The sequence below is a fragment of the Euprymna scolopes genome, chromosome 42 (assembly GCF_053919585.1).
Source record: "Euprymna scolopes isolate OS-2025 chromosome 42, ASM5391958v1, whole genome shotgun sequence".
Classification (NCBI taxonomy): domain Eukaryota; kingdom Metazoa; phylum Mollusca; class Cephalopoda; order Sepiida; family Sepiolidae; genus Euprymna; species Euprymna scolopes.
The window spans coordinates 43,639,458-43,656,112 of NC_136523.1; the positions used below are offsets into that span (position 1 = coordinate 43,639,458).

General features: G+C 32.9%; 1 protein-coding gene across 1 annotated transcript in view; it reads right to left on the bottom strand.

The window, feature by feature from the left end:
• LOC145267157 (uncharacterized) overlaps positions 1–14,449 on the bottom strand; it is a 109,831-nt gene extending 95,382 nt beyond the window's left edge. The window contains exon 1 of the mRNA XM_080123204.1: positions 14,068–14,449. Within this exon, the coding sequence (XP_079979330.1) occupies positions 14,068–14,449 (382 nt within the window). The remainder of the gene's footprint in view (positions 1–14,067) is intronic.
• Between the last annotated feature and the right edge of the window lie 2,206 nt (positions 14,450–16,655).

A 16,655-nucleotide genomic window follows, 5' to 3' on the forward strand; every position in this document is an offset into this window, starting at 1 on the left:
GTAGAATATCAATTGTGTTGGGAAGGTAAGTATTAGGTAGTCTATTAGTAGAATATCAATTGTGTTGGGAAAGGTAAGTACTAGGTTGTCTATTAGTAGAATATCAATTGTGTTGGGAAAGGTAAGTACTAGGTAGTCTATTAGTAGAATATTTATTGTGTTGGGAAAGGTAAGTACTAGGTAGTCTATTAGTAGAATATCAATTGTGTTGGGAAAGGTAAGTACTAGGTAGTCTATTAGTAGAATATCAATTGTGTTGGGAAAGGTAAGTACTAGGTAATCTATTAGTAGAATATCAATTGTGTTGGGAAAGGTAAGTATTAGGTAGTCTATTAGTAGAATATCAATTGTGTTGGGAAAGGTAAGTACTAGGTAGTCTATTAGTAGAATATCAATTGTGTTGGGAAAGGTAAGTATTAGGTAGTCTATTAGTAGAATATCAATTGTGTTGGGAAAGGTAAGTACTAGGTAGTCTATTAGTAGAATATCAATTGTGTTGGGAAAGGTAAGTATTAGGTAGTCTATTAGTAGAATATCAATTGTGTTGGGAAAGGTAAGTACTAGGTAGTCTATTAGTAGAATATCAATTGTGTTGGGAAAGGTAAGTACTAGGTAGTCTATTAGTAGAATATCAATTGTGTTGGGAAAGGTAAGTACTAGGTAGTCTATTAGTAGAATATCAATTGTGTTGGGAAAGGTAAGTATTAGGTAGTCTATTAGTAGAATATCAATTGTGTTGGGAAAGGTAAGTATTAGGTAGTCTATTAGTAGAATATCAATTGTGTTGGGAAAGGTAAGTACTAGGTAGTCTATTAGTAGAATATCAATTGTGTTGGGAAAGGTAAGTACTAGGTAGTCTATTAGTAGAATATCAATTGTGTTGGGAAAGGTAAGTATTAGGTAGTCTATTAGTAGAATATCAATTGTGTTGGGAAAGGTAAGTAGTAGGTAGTCTATTAGTAGAATATCAATTGTGTTGGGAAAGGTAAGTATTAGGTAGTCTATTAGTAGAATATTTATTGTGTTGGGAAAGGTAAGTACTAGGTAGTCTATTAGTAGAATATCAATTGTGTTGGGAAAGGTAAGTACTAGGTAGTCTATTAGTAGAATATCAATTGTGTTGGGAAAGGTAAGTATTAGGTAGTCTATTAGTAGAATATCAATTGTGTTGGGAAAGGTAAGTACTAGGTTGTCTATTAGTAGAATATCAATTGTGTTCGGAAAGGTAAGTACTAGGTAGTCTATTAGTAGAATATCAATTGTGTTGGGAAAGGTAAGTACTAGGTAGTCTATTAGTAGAATATCAATTGTGTTGGGAAAGGTAAGTACTAGGTAGTCTATTAGTAGAATATCAATTGTGTTGGGAAAGGTAAGTACTAGGTAGTCTATTAGTAGAATATCAATTGTGTTGGGAAAGGTAAGTACTAGGTAGTCTATTAGTAGAATATCAATTGTGTTGGGAAAGGTAAGTATTAGGTAGTCTATTAGTAGAATATCAATTGTGTTGGGAAAGGTAAGTACTAGGTAGTCTATTAGTAGAATATCAATTGTGTTGGGAAAGGTAAGTATTAGGTAGTCTATTAGTAGAATATCAATTGTGTTGGGAAAGGTAAGTACTAGGTAGTCTATTAGTAGAATATCAATTGTGTTGGGAAAGGTAAGTACTAGGTAGTCTATTAGTAGAATATCAATTGTGTTGGGAAAGGTAAGTATTAGGTAGTCTATTAGTAGAATATCAATTGTGTTGGGAAAGGTAAGTATTAGGTAGTCTATTAGTAGAATATCAATTGTGTTGGGAAAGGTAAGTACTAGGTAGTCTATTAGTAGAATATCAATTGTGTTGGGAAAGGTAAGTACTAGGTAGTCTATTAGTAGAATATCAATTGTGTTGGGAAAGGTAAGTATTAGGTAGTCTATTAGTAGAATATCAATTGTGTTGGGAAAGGTAAGTACTAGGTTGTCTATTAGTAGAATATCAATTGTGTTGGGAAAGGTAAGTACTAGGTTGTCTATTAGTAGAATATTTATTGTGTTGGGAAAGGTAAGTACTAGGTAGTCTATTAGTAGAATATCAATTGTGTTGGGAAAGGTAAGTACTAGGTAGTCTATTAGTAGAATATCAATTGTGTTGGGAAAGGTAAGTACTAGGTAGTCTATTAGTAGAATATCAATTGTGTTGGGAAAGGTAAGTATTAGGTAGTCTATTAGTAGAATATCAATTGTGTTGGGAAAGGTAAGTACTAGGTAGTCTATTAGTAGAATATCAATTGTGTTGGGAAAGGTAAGTACTAGGTAGTCTATTAGTAGAATATCAATTGTGTTGGGAAAGGTAAGTACTAGGTAGTCTATTAGTACAATATCAATTGTGTTGGGAAAGGTAAGTACTAGGTTGTCTATTAGTAGAATATCAATTGTGTTGGGAAAGGTAAGTACTAGGTAGTCTATTAGTAGAATATCAATTGTGTTGGGAAAGGTAAGTACTAGGTAGTCTATTAGTAGAATATCAATTGTGTTGGGAAAGGTAAGTACTAGGTAGTCTATTAGTAGAATATCAATTGTGTTGGGAAAGGTAAGTATTAGGTAGTCTATTAGTAGAATATCAATTGTGTTGGGAAAGGTAAGTATTAGGTAGTCTATTAGTAGAATATCAATTGTGTTTGGAAAGGTAAGTACTAGGTAGTCTATTAGTAGAATATCAATTGTGTTGGGAAAGGTAAGTACTAGGTAGTCTATTAGTAGAATATCAATTGTGTTGGGAAAGGTAAGTATTAGGTAGTCTATTAGTAGAATATCAATTGTGTTGGGAAAGGTAAGTATTAGGTAGTCTATTAGTAGAATATCAATTGTGTTGGGAAAGGTAAGTATTAGGTAGTCTATTAGTAGAATATTTATTGTGTTGGGAAAGGTAAGTACTAGGTAGTCTATTAGAAGAATATCAATTGTGTTGGGAAAGGTAAGTACTAGGTAGTCTATTAGTAGAATATCAATTGTGTTGGGAAAGGTAAGTATTAGGTAGTCTATTAGTAGAATATCAATTGTGTTGGGAAAGGTATGTACTAGGTTGTCTATTAGTAGAATATCAATTGTGTTGGGAAAGGTAAGTACTAGGTAGTCTATTAGTAGAATATCAATTGTGTTGGGAAAGGTAAGTACTAGGTAGTCTATTAGTAGAATATCAATTGTGTTGGGAAAGGTAAGTACTAGGTAGTCTATTAGTAGAATATCAATTGTGTTGGGAAAGGTAAGTACTAGGTAGTCTATTAGTAGAATATCAATTGTGTTGGGAAAGGTAAGTACTAGGTAGTCTATTAGTAGAATATCAATTGTGTTGGGAAAGGTAAGTATTAGGTAGTCTATTAGTAGAATATTTATTGTGTTGGGAAAGGTAAGTAATAGGTAGTCTATTAGTAGAATATCAATTGTGTTGGGAAAGGTAAGTACTAGGTAGTCTATTAGTAGAATATCAATTGTGTTGGGAAAGGTAAGTACTAGGTAGTCTATTAGTACAATATCAATTGTGTTGGGAAAGGTAAGTACTAGGTTGTCTATTAGTAGAATATCAATTGTGTTGGGAAAGGTAAGTATTAGGTAGTCTATTAGTAGAATATCAATTGTGTTGGGAAAGGTAAGTACTAGGTTGTCTATTAGTAGAATATTTATTGTGTTGGGAAAGGTAAGTACTAGGTAGTCTATTAGTAGAATATCAATTGTGTTGGGAAAGGTAAGTACTAGGTAGTCTATTAGTAGAATATCAATTGTGTTGGGAAAGGTAAGTACTAGGTAGTCTATTAGTAGAATATCAATTGTGTTGGGAAAGGTAAGTATTAGGTAGTCTATTAGTAGAATATAAATTGTGTTGGGAAAGGTAAGTACTAGGTAGTCTATTAGTACAATATCAATTGTGTTGGGAAAGGTAAGTACTAGGTAGTCTATTAGTAGAATATCAATTGTGTTGAGAAAGGTAAGTATTAGGTAGTCTATTAGTAGAATATCAATTGTGTTGGGAAAGGTAAGTACTAGGTTGTCTATTAGTAGAATATCAATTGTGTTGGGAAAGGTAAGTACTAGGTAGTCTATTAGTAGAATATTTATTGTGTTGGGAAAGGTAAGTACTAGGTAGTCTATTAGTAGAATATCAATTGTGTTGGGAAAGGTAAGTATTAGGTAGTCTATTAGTAGAATATCAATTGTGTTGGGAAAGGTAAGTACTAGGTAGTCTATTAGTAGAATATCAATTGTGTTGGGAAAGGTAAGTATTAGGTAGTCTATTAGTAGAATATCAATTGTGTTGGGAAAGGTAAGTACTAGGTAGTCTATTAGTAGAATATCAATTGTGTTGGGAAAGGTAAGTACTAGGTAGTCTATTAGTAGAATATCAATTGTGTTGGGAAAGGTAAGTACTAGGTAGTCTATTAGTACAATATCAATTGTGTTGGGAAAGGTAAGTACTAGGTTGTCTATTAGTAGAATATCAATTGTGTTGGGAAAGGTAAGTACTAGGTAGTCTATTAGTAGAATATCAATTGTGTTGGGAAAGGTAAGTACTAGGTAGTCTATTAGTAGAATATCAATTGTGTTGGGAAAGGTAAGTACTAGGTAGTCTATTAGTAGAATATCAATTGTGTTGGGAAAGGTAAGTATTATGTAGTCTATTAGTAGAATATCAATTGTGTTGGGAAAGGTAAGTATTAGGTAGTCTATTAGTAGAATATCAATTGTGTTGGGAAAGGTAAGTACTAGGTAGTCTATTAGTAGAATATCAATTGTGTTGGGAAAGGTAAGTACTAGGTAGTCTATTAGTAGAATATCAATTGTGTTGGGAAAGGTAAGTATTAGGTAGTCTATTAGTAGAATATCAATTGTGTTGGGAAAGGTAAGTATTAGGTAGTCTATTAGTAGAATATCAATTGTGTTGGGAAAGGTAAGTATTAGGTAGTCTATTAGTAGAATATTTATTGTGTTGGGAAAGGTAAGTACTAGGTAGTCTATTAGTAGAATATCAATTGTGTTGGGAAAGGTAAGTACTAGGAAGTCTATTAGTAGAATATCAATTGTGTTGGGAAAGGTAAGTATTAGGTAGTCTATTAGTAGAATATCAATTGTGTTGGGAAAGGTAAGTACTAGGTTGTCTATTAGTAGAATATCAATTGTGTTGGGAAAGGTAAGTACTAGGTAGTCTATTAGTAGAATATCAATTGTGTTGGGAAAGGTAAGTACTAGGTAGTCTATTAGTAGAATATCAATTGTGTTGGGAAAGGTAAGTACTAGGTAGTCTATTAGTAGAATATCAATTGTGTTGGGAAAGGTAAGTACTAGGTAGTCTATTAGTAGAATATCAATTGTGTTGGGAAAGGTAAGTACTAGGTAGTCTATTAGTAGAATATCAATTGTGTTGGGAAAGGTAAGTATTAGGTAGTCTATTAGTAGAATATCAATTGTGTTGGGAAAGGTAAGTACTAGGTAGTCTATTAGTAGAATATCAATTGTGTTGGGAAAGGTAAGTATTAGGTAGTCTATTAGTAGAATATCAATTGTGTTGGGAAAGGTAAGTACTAGGTAGTCTATTAGTAGAATATCAATTGTGTTGGGAAAGGTAAGTACTAGGTAGTCTATTAGTAGAATATCAATTGTGTTGGGAAAGGTAAGTATTAGGTAGTCTATTAGTAGAATATCAATTGTGTTGGGAAAGGTAAGTATTAGGTAGTCTATTAGTAGAATATTTATTGTGTTGGGAAAGGTAAGTACTAGGTAGTCTATTAGTAGAATATCAATTGTGTTGGGAAAGGTAAGTACTAGGTAGTCTATTAGTAGAATATCAATTGTGTTGGGAAAGGTAAGTATTAGGTAGTCTATTAGTAGAATATCAATTGTGTTGGGAAAGGTAAGTACTAGGTTGTCTATTAGTAGAATATCAATTGTGTTGGGAAAGGTAAGTACTAGGTAGTCTATTAGTAGAATATTTATTGTGTTGGGAAAGGTAAGTACTAGGTAGTCTATTAGTAGAATATCAATTGTGTTGGGAAAGGTAAGTACTAGGTAGTCTATTAGTAGAATATCAATTGTGTTGGGAAAGGTAAGTACTAGGTAGTCTATTAGTAGAATATCAATTGTGTTGGGAAAGGTAAGTATTAGGTAGTCTATTAGTAGAATATCAATTGTGTTTGGAAAGGTAAGTACTAGGTAGTCTATTAGTAGAATATCAATTGTGTTGGGAAAGGTAAGTACTAGGTAGTCTATTAGTAGAATATCAATTGTGTTGGGAAAGGTAAGTACTAGGTAGTCTATTAGTACAATATCAATTGTGTTGGGAAAGGTAAGTACTAGGTAGTCTATTAGTACAATATCAATTGTGTTGGGAAAGGTAAGTACTAGGTAGTCTATTAGTAGAATATCAATTGTGTTGGGAAAGGTAAGTACTAGGTAGTCTATTAGTAGAATATCAATTGTGTTGGGAAAGGTAAGTATTAGGTAGTCTATTAGTAGAATATCAATTGTGTTGGGAAAGGTAAGTACCAGGTAGTCTATTAGTAGAATATCAATTGTGTTGGGAAAGGTAAGTATTAGGTAGTCTATTAGTAGAATATCAATTGTGTTGGGAAAGGTAAGTATTAGGTAGTCTATTAGTAGAATATCAATTGTGTTGGGAAAGGTAAGTACTAGGTAGTCTATTAGTAGAATATCAATTGTGTTGGGAAAGGTAAGTATTAGGTAGTCTATTAGTAGAATATCAATTGTGTTGGGAAAGGTAAGTATTAGGTAGTCTATTAGTAGAATATCAATTGTGTTGGGAAAGGTAAGTATTAGGTAGTCTATTAGTAGAATATCAATTGTGTTGGGAAAGGTAAGTACTAGGTAGTCTATTAGTAGAATATCAATTGTGTTGGGAAAGGTAAGTATTAGGTAGTCTATTAGTAGAATATCAATTGTGTTGGGAAAGGTAAGTACTAGGTAGTCTATTAGTAGAATATCAATTGTGTTGGGAAAGGTAAGTATTAGGTAGTCTATTAGTAGAATATCAATTGTGTTGGGAAAGGTAAGTACCAGGTAGTCTATTAGTAGAATATCAATTGTGTTGGGAAAGGTAAGTATTAGGTAGTCTATTAGTAGAATATCAATTGTGTTGGGAAAGGTAAGTACCAGGTAGTCTATTAGTAGAATATCAATTGTGTTGGGAAAGGTAAGTATTAGGTAGTCTATTAGTAGAATATCAATTGTGTTGGGAAAGGTAAGTATTAGGTAGTCTATTAGTAGAATATCAATTGTGTTGGGAAAGGTAAGTATTAGGTAGTCTATTAGTAGAATATCAATTGTGTTGGGAAAGGTAAGTACTAGGTAGTTTATTAGTAGAATATCAATTGTGTTGGGAAAGGTAAGTATTAGGTAGTCTATTAGTAGAATATCAATTGTGTTGGGAAAGGTAAGTACTAGGTAGTCTATTAGTAGAATATCAATTGTGTTGGGAAAGGTAAGTACTAGGTAGTCTATTAGTAGAATATCAATTGTGTTGGGAAAGGTAAGTACTAGGTAGTCTATTAGTAGAATATCAATTGTGTTGGGAAAGGTAAGTACTAGGTAGTCTATTAGTAGAATATCAATTGTGTTGGGAAAGGTAAGTACTAGGTAGTCTATTAGTAGAATATCAATTGTGTTGGGAAAGGTAAGTACTAGGTAGTCTATTAGTAGAATATCAATTGTGTTGGGAAAGGTAAGTACTAGGTAGTCTATTAGTACAATATCAATTGTGTTGGGAAAGGTAAGTACTAGGTAGTCTATTAGTAGAATATCAATTGTGTTGGGAAAGGTAAGTACTAGGTAGTCTATTAGTAGAATATCAATTGTGTTGGGAAAGGTAAGTACTAGGTAGTCTATTAGTAGAATATCAATTAGGGTAGAAGGAATACAATGTTTACGTGATCCTTTTGCCATTCAACTGAACCGGAAGTTCTAACTGAGTTGAATCATACTTTTATAACTTTTAGGTCACAGATTTTTTATTAACGAAAAATGTTTTACTATTTAACAACGGTTTTATTTATAAAAAGCTTGTTGTTAATAAAAAATAGGCGTATAACAAAATAAGCTTGTCATTAAAATTGCTTTTTTTAATACAAATATTTTTAACTTTGCCATTATAAGTCGTCGAAAAAGGGGTAATACGCAAAAACATTTTAATAAAACACCATTTTAAATTGTGTACACTTTACAGAGTAATCAAAAAATATATACAAATATATTTCTTTTAAACTTTACAGATTAAATAAAATTTTACGGGCTTTTTCTGCAGGCAAACAAACGAAAAACATTTTTTAAATACATTTTATTTAAAATTTTTTAATAATTTATTTTTTCATAAAAACAAAGTCTTTGAAATTTACTTGCCTGCAAACGATGGTAAAGTTAGGAGTTTACCATTTAAAAATGGTTTTATTGGATAACAGTTTTATTTAAAAATTAAAAATGTGTGTTTATAACAAAACTTTGTAAATAAAATATAGAATAAAAAAGTTCACATGTTTGTACTATGAGCAAACAAAAAAACATTTAAAGATACATAATTTTATTTACAAATCATTTTACAGCTTTTTATATAAAAATAAAAACAAACTTTGCTATTTACTATTTGCTTATTATAAAAACGGGTTTATATACTCGTCTTGTTATTGCACATTTTAATTTAAAAAACTTTGTTCAAAGTGTAAAACTTCTTACATTGTCCTCGTGGGAGGTAAATAAATACTAAAGCTTAATGTGTGTATATATATATATATATATATATATATATATATATATATATATATATATATATATATATATATATATATATATAATGTGTGTATATATATAATGTGTGTGTGTGTATATATATATATATAATGTGTATATATATGTGTGTGTATATATATATATGTGTGTGTATATATATATGTTTGTGTATATATGTATGTGTATATATATGTGTGTATATATATCGTGTGTGTATATATATGCGTGTATATATGTGTATATATATATGTGTATATGTGTGTATATATGTGTATATATATGTGTGTGTGTATATATGTGTGTATATGTGTGTATATACATATGTGTGTATATATATATGTGTGTGTATATATATGTGTGTACATATATATGTGTGTACATATATATGTGTGTATATATATGTAGATATATATTTATATATACACACACATATATATAAGGTAAAAACATTTCTAACTAAAATGTATTTTAAAAATAAAATTTTCTTCGCTTTTCTACAGAAAAAAAATGTAAATATTTTTATTCTGTAAAGTTTAACTACTACAAAATAAATAGATTTCAAACTACTCAAAAACACAAAAAAAAAAATAAGCCATATAGGTAAAAAACAAAAATAACATTAGTCGCATTGGTAGCCCGAACACTTTTAATAAAAAGAAAAGTTTGGCATATTGTATATTTTTGTCTGCTTAAATCGCATTTTATAGTGTGGAAATTTTTTTAAAGGTGCAAATTTTATTTACAAGAACACGTTACACTTTTTAATAATAATAAAAAGAAAACATTTGTAAACAAGCCTCTTAAAAAAAATAAGCGAAAACGCGCAAACACCGCATTTTACGAGCGTTTGGAACTGCGAAAACTACAGTTCCAAATTGGCTCATATCGGCCGTCTAGATCGTTTTTCTATAGAAAAAAAATGTAAATATTTTTTATTCTGTAAAGTTAAACTACTACAAAATAAATAGATTTCAAACTACTTAAAAAAACAAAAAACAAAAACAAAATAAGCCATATAGGTAAAAAAAAAATAACATTAGTCGCGTTGGTAGCTTCAAGGCTAAAAGCCCGAACACTTTTAATTAAAAACAAAAGTTTGGCATATTGTATGTTTTTGTCTGCTTAAAATCGCATTTAAAATGTGGGATTGTTTTTTAAGGTGGAGATTTTATTTGCAAGAACACGTTACACGTTTTAATAATAATAAAAAGAAAACATTTGTAAATAAGCCTCTTAAAAAAAAAAATAAGCGAAAACGCGCAAGCACTGCGTTCACGAGCGTTTGGAACTGCGAAAACTACAGTTCCAAATTGGCTCATATCTGCCGTCTAGATCGGGCATGCGCACAAGCAAACTTCACTAAGAATGTGTAACTGTGAATTTCGCAGCTCCAAGCAAAGTTTTACTTTTATGCTTATATGAGTATGGGGACAATTATCGACATTAAGTTTCAGGATTATATATATATATATATATATATATATATATATATATATATATATCACATAGAAAGAAAAAAATAAACGTATTCTTTTTAACGTGTATCGATAATAATGAGTAGAAATGACTTGGAGGTGTTGCAGTTCCACAGCTCCAGGCACGAGCCGCCACTGGTTGTGATGAATATTAAGTATTGTTGGGAAGTAAAGAAATAAATAATAGATAAATAAATGACGACGACGATGACGAAGATGATGATCACAATGATGACGATGATAATGATGATGATTACGATGATGATGTTGATGGTGACGAGGATGTGTAATGTGAATCTTAAAGATGGCCTTAAAAATCTGATGAGATGTTTGTGCAGAACTTGGTTAGTATAGCCATGTTGAAAGAATAGGTGAAAGTTCTTGGGTTAATAGACGTTGAACATCGTTATTGTAGAGCCAGTGGGGAGAGGAAGGCCAAGAAAACATGGGAGGAAGTGATAAAAACGAGTGATAGAGAGAGAGAGAGAGGGGGGAGAAAGAGAGAAGGGGAGAGAGAAATAAAGACCTGACCAGACGACAACCATGATGATGATGAGTACGATAGACTAAAGACCTGACCAGAGATAAGTCAGTTTAAAAATCAATTTTTAAACGCCGTCTGACACATGCCAGCATGTTAAACCGATGATGATGATGATGATGATGATGATGATGATGATGATGATGATGATGATGAGTACGATAGACTAAAGACCTGACCAGAGATAAGTCAGTTTAAAAATCATTTTTTAAACGCCGTCTGACACATGCCAGCATGTTAAACCGATGATGATGATGATGATGATGATGATGATGATGATGATGATGATGATGATGATGATTCTAGTTTGAGCGCATGCACACAAAGGTGCGTCTTAATAATAGAAATCAAATCCAATCAGTACGATTGGTCTTCGATCAAGGGCGTGGCTTATCACAGTTATAGCAGGACGTCGTTATCGGACGGATCTCGGCTTTGTCCATTTCTTATAAGAAGGCGACCATTTCTATTATTGTCGTGTCCACGGTGTGGTCATCGACTCGCGGAAGCTAGACATTCGTTTATCTGTCCATGGACGACAGGCTTTTCAATTTAGCCAGTGATCAATTTCCTGGTAAGTAGATATTATTTTGGTTTTTTTTTTAATCACCTGTTTCACGTTTAATCTACTGATTGCATGTAATTAACAACCAGGGAGTAATTCTCCCAAGGTTTTATATATTAAAACTGCACATATATAATCTATTACTAGTGTACATGGTTCGATCGAGATGTTAAAAATTAAATCGTACGAAAATAATTCCGACACAGAGAAAGTATTTCCTGAAAGAAATAACATCGAATTAATTTTTTTCTTCTCAACAATATTCTGTAACACTTCATCGAAACAACTGACGAATTAGAACGAAATATTTATTTTGTAGGAATGAAGTTATCGTTGACACAGAAACAATAAAGAGTCTGACTTTACTTTATATATTAGAAATATGTTTCAAGCTTTATTATTATATCACTTTATAATGATTTATGCCAAAAGCAAGACATCACATCTTGATTCATAAATTAGCTTGTAAGCTGTTTTTAATTGTGAGGTAATCGACATCGTTTTTAATTTTCTCCTTTCTTGGCCTTCGGGCCAAGATCAAAGTGTAGTATCTGTTCCGGCAGATGCTGCAAGCTATGACTAGCAAAGACCAGATGTGGGGGCAACCCCACATGCCTGACCATTAACCAGCTCCCATTTCCCACCTCTCGGGAGCTGGTCCCCTTTTTCCCTTCCCCCTCCCTTCACTCCTCACATTAAAAATCAGCCTTGTGCCTAATTTGCTCGGTGGGGGAGCAAATAAATACCATCTGTTCCGGCAGATACTGCAAGCTATGACTAGCTATGACTAGCAAAGACCAGATTTGGGGGCAACCCCACATGCCTGACCTTTAACCAGCTCCCATTTCCCACCTCTCGGGAGCTGGTCCCCTTTTCCCCTTCCCCCTCCCTTCACTCCTCACATTAAAAATCGGACTTGTGCCTAATTTGCTCGGTGGGGGAGCAAATAAATACCATCTGTTCTTCTGATGCTACACTTCAATTTCTTGTTCTCTGTTAGTGGAGGAGAAATCCTTCACGACTGAGACAATTTTAATTTTTTGTTCCTTTTCTCCATATTAAAAAACGACCCTGGTGTCTCCATGGGGAGGCATTGTAAATAGGAATAACGTATTCTTTCCTGGTGACCCGACATTATCTGGAAACCGAAGTATAATATAATAATAAATTAAAAATAGTTTACTAACTAATCTATGAATAAAAGAACTATTAAAAAAAACAAGATTGAAAGACGGTTCATATTTCCAGCCTGATTATCCGGCACTAAATGGAAGCCGAAAAAATACTTCACATTTGAAAACAACTAAAAAAAAAACATAATTATATTCAAACATACAATCTCTTGAATAAAACCCACGAAATAGCCGAATAGTCGAGCATTTTGTTCCTTCCTTTCTATTTTAAATCTATATCTATCTATCTATCTATCTATCTATCCACACACACAAACACACATACATACATATATATATATATATATATATATATATATATATATATATATATATATATATATATATATATATATATATAAATGAAGGATTTTAATAGCACTTGAGGAAATGCCATTATTGAAATCGAGGACTTTTTTTTGACGTTTAATCGATAAGAAATACTACAAAGTTTGAAAATCTAATCTCCAAAACCAGTATGTAGTTCAAAATTATTTGAGCCGAATGAAGGGGGGAAAACGTATGAAAAAGGGGGATAAAAAGAATTAAATTAACCAATATATCTTTCGGCCGATTCTTTTCAACTGTAACATCGGCGGGTTTAAGAGATAAAAAAAAAAATAATATCGAGGTCTAAAGACCAAAATTAACGAATGAGGGAGTGAAATTAATAAATGAAGTTTGGAGAGACGGAGAAGCATTCTCAAACTACACCCATAAGTTCTAGATTATGGGTGTGTTCTTTTTGCTTGCACAGAGTTGGTTTTCGTAAAATAATCGTGACCGCTTCGAGAATTTTCAAATGTATTCTCGAGCGGGCTCTGTGTAAAATGGAGAATGCTCCATCCGTGTAACCTCCAGTGCAGACTTGACACTTTAATAAGTGTTCACCAATGGCCGAACTATGAGTATGTAAACGCCGGGATGTTGGCCATTGTTTGTGCCTACGTATCGAAGGGGGGGAATGTTGGAAAATTCTCACCTCCAATCGCTGAATAGTATGTCCCACGTAGTCAGCCTCACACTGACCATGAAATTTGTATACTACCATATTATATTCTGTGGTGGGAATACTATCTTTTCGAAAGGGAGGGAAAGCACTTCTAGTCCCAAACACTGCTCGAACCTTCGTTGCAAAATAGCAACGAGAAACGGATGTACTAATTCTATGTGAAAACTCTTGGCTTTTAGTGCCAATCCATGGGAGTTTCACATATACGGGACATTTTTGAGGGCCCAAAAATGTTCCACCTTTAAATGCAAGAGTGTTCTCCTTTATACACTTTTGAATGATATATAGCGGATAACCATTGGCCAATAAGATTTCGGTTAGGCTTTGAAGTTCCGTATCTAATTTTATCGTGGAACATATTTTCAAAGCACGATACACTAGAGTTTTGACCAGATTTATTTTTCTGATTCTAGGAGAGAACGAATCCCAGCTGAGGTATTGCCCAGTAAAAGTGGGTTTTCTATAAACGCTGGTTAAAAAACCCATGCCAGATCTTTCAACCAGAACGTCTAAGAACGGCAATGAATCATTAACCTCACTTTCAATGGTGAAATTCAAAGAAGTGTGAAGTGAATTTAAATGCCGTAGCAACCCTTCAGCTTCCGTAGAGGATGAGCAAATAGCAAAAATGGCATCTACATAACGGAAATAGCACATAGGTTTTGGCCACTGTTCAAACAACAATTGCTCCTGAAATCCAACAAATATATTAGCCAATATTGGACCCAGGGGGCTTCCCATTGCTACCCCATCAATTTGCCGATACATGCTCCCATTAAAACTAAATTCAACAGATTTAGTGGTTAAGTTCATGAGCTCTAAAAATATATGCTCAGGAAATGAGAGCTTAGCTAGGGAACCGTGGTAAAGACTATCGGCACAAATCCCGATAGTTTCATCGAGAGGCACATTTGTGAACATACTGGATATATCATAAGAACATAAATATCCAGTATTTAACGTAACCTTAAATTTACGAATAAATTCTGCAAAACAAAACGGGTCGGAAATGCAAAGTCCCGAGTATATCCCCAGAACAGGCGTAAGAATATCAGCTAACCATTTAGCTAATTCGTGTTGGGCGGAACCTACCATCGAAAGAATAGGTCGCACCGGAACGCTTTGTTTGTGGACTTTTGGCAACAGGTCGGATTTTATCATAAGTTTCTTTTATCAACCAACCCGCTTTTCGAAATTGTAGAAAGCGAGATTTTAACTTTGTTTCAGTCTTGAGTGTCCTATCGTTAATTTTGGTGTTACCTAAATATTCAAATTTTGAGGCATCACCCAGTATCATCATCATCTTCTCGATATAATTGCTATTATCAAGGATGACGACTCCAGACCCTTTGTCCGGTTTAGTAATATAAATCTCCTTATTGGACTTCAGTGATTTAATGGCCTTAAAATGATTGACCTTTAGCACAAAAGATTTTGAATCAATCGAACTACCAACGAAACTGTGAGCAAGGTCAACCAGACGTGCTTTTAACAATGCTACATTTTCAGACGAAGAGGGCACGTGTTTATTTAGCTGTAAATATAGCAATTCAAATTCAGCAAAAACCTCTTCTTTATTAATAAAAGACGGAGGTATGCCAAAATCAAGGCCACGAGAAAGGACAACTCTCTCGGTGTCAGATGGAGAATATTTAGAAAAATTGAAAACATTCGTTTCTCTAGTCTGACGCGAACCAAACTTACTGTTAATAAGAAAGCTTAAAAACTTTTCGTATTTATAAGTAAGTCGGGTTTTTCGTAGATTATCACCAGCAATAACATAATTGGAGAGGCGTATTCTGTCAAAAAATGACAAAACCGACCAAGCAAAACTCCACAGCCGATGATAGTTGCTTCTTTTAGAAGCCAAACAAGCAGATAAATGTATAATTTCATCTTTTAGAAAAGCTCGTTGTACATTCACCGCATTTCTCGCTTTAACCTTAACAACCCGTCTGGAGATATAACCCGGAGAGACATGATTAATTAAACAGGATTGGAGGAAAGTAATATTAGCCTTTGATCCAATAGCTTCGTTTAATTTCTTTATAATATTTCTGTCGGACCTTTTCTTCAAATATGTAAACAGATTTTTTATATATATATATATATATATATATATATATATATATATATATATATATATACTAGCAGGGGTGCCCGGCGTGGCTCGGGTGTTTGGAGGTGTATGCTGTGCAAAAAAAGCAAAAAAACAAAAAAAAAAAGGTTAATTTTTTAAAACTTTGACCCCTATTATGACCCCTTCAAATGCATTGTTTCGGGCTCAAATCACTTTATTAAGTTAGATCCAGGTTCAAGGAACCTATATCTAAAATTTCAAGTGTCTAGACCCAAAATTGTCGGAGGAGTTTGGTAGAGTTCTTAAAGGTCAAATCGTTGAAATTTGACCCCTTAACAGCCAAATTTCTGGCTGACACCCGTCACATCGATTTTCCCAAATCTCAGTACCCGGTATTTCAAATTTCGAGTCTATAGACTAAAAATTGACAGAGTTATTGCGTAGGGAAATGTACACAGACAGACAGACACACAGACACGTTCACTTTTATATATATATATATATATATATATATATATATATATATATATATATATATATATATATATATTAACAGTTAATACCAGCTTTGCCCGGGCCCTATGTACTGTTCATAACTTTATGTGTGTGTGTGTGTGTGTATATATATATATATATATATATATATACACCGTATATGTATATATGTATACATCGTATATATATATATATGTCTGTCCGTCCGTCTGTCTGTCTGTGTGTCTGTCTGTGTGTCTGTCTGTGTACATTTCCCTACACAATAACTCTGTCAATTTTCAGTCTATAGACTCGAAATTTGATATACAGGGTACTGAGATTAGGGAAAATCTTTGTAATCAGTTTTCGGCCAAAAATTTGGCTGTTAAGCGTTAAAAGTTCAAGGATTTGACCTTTGAGAACTCTACCAAATCCTCCACCAATTTTTGTGTCGAAACACTTGAAATTTTAGATATAGGTTTCTTGGACATGGATCTAACTGTATAACTTGATTTGAGCCCAAAACAATAAATGTTAAGGGGTCATAATAGAGGTCAGATTTAAAAAAAAAAA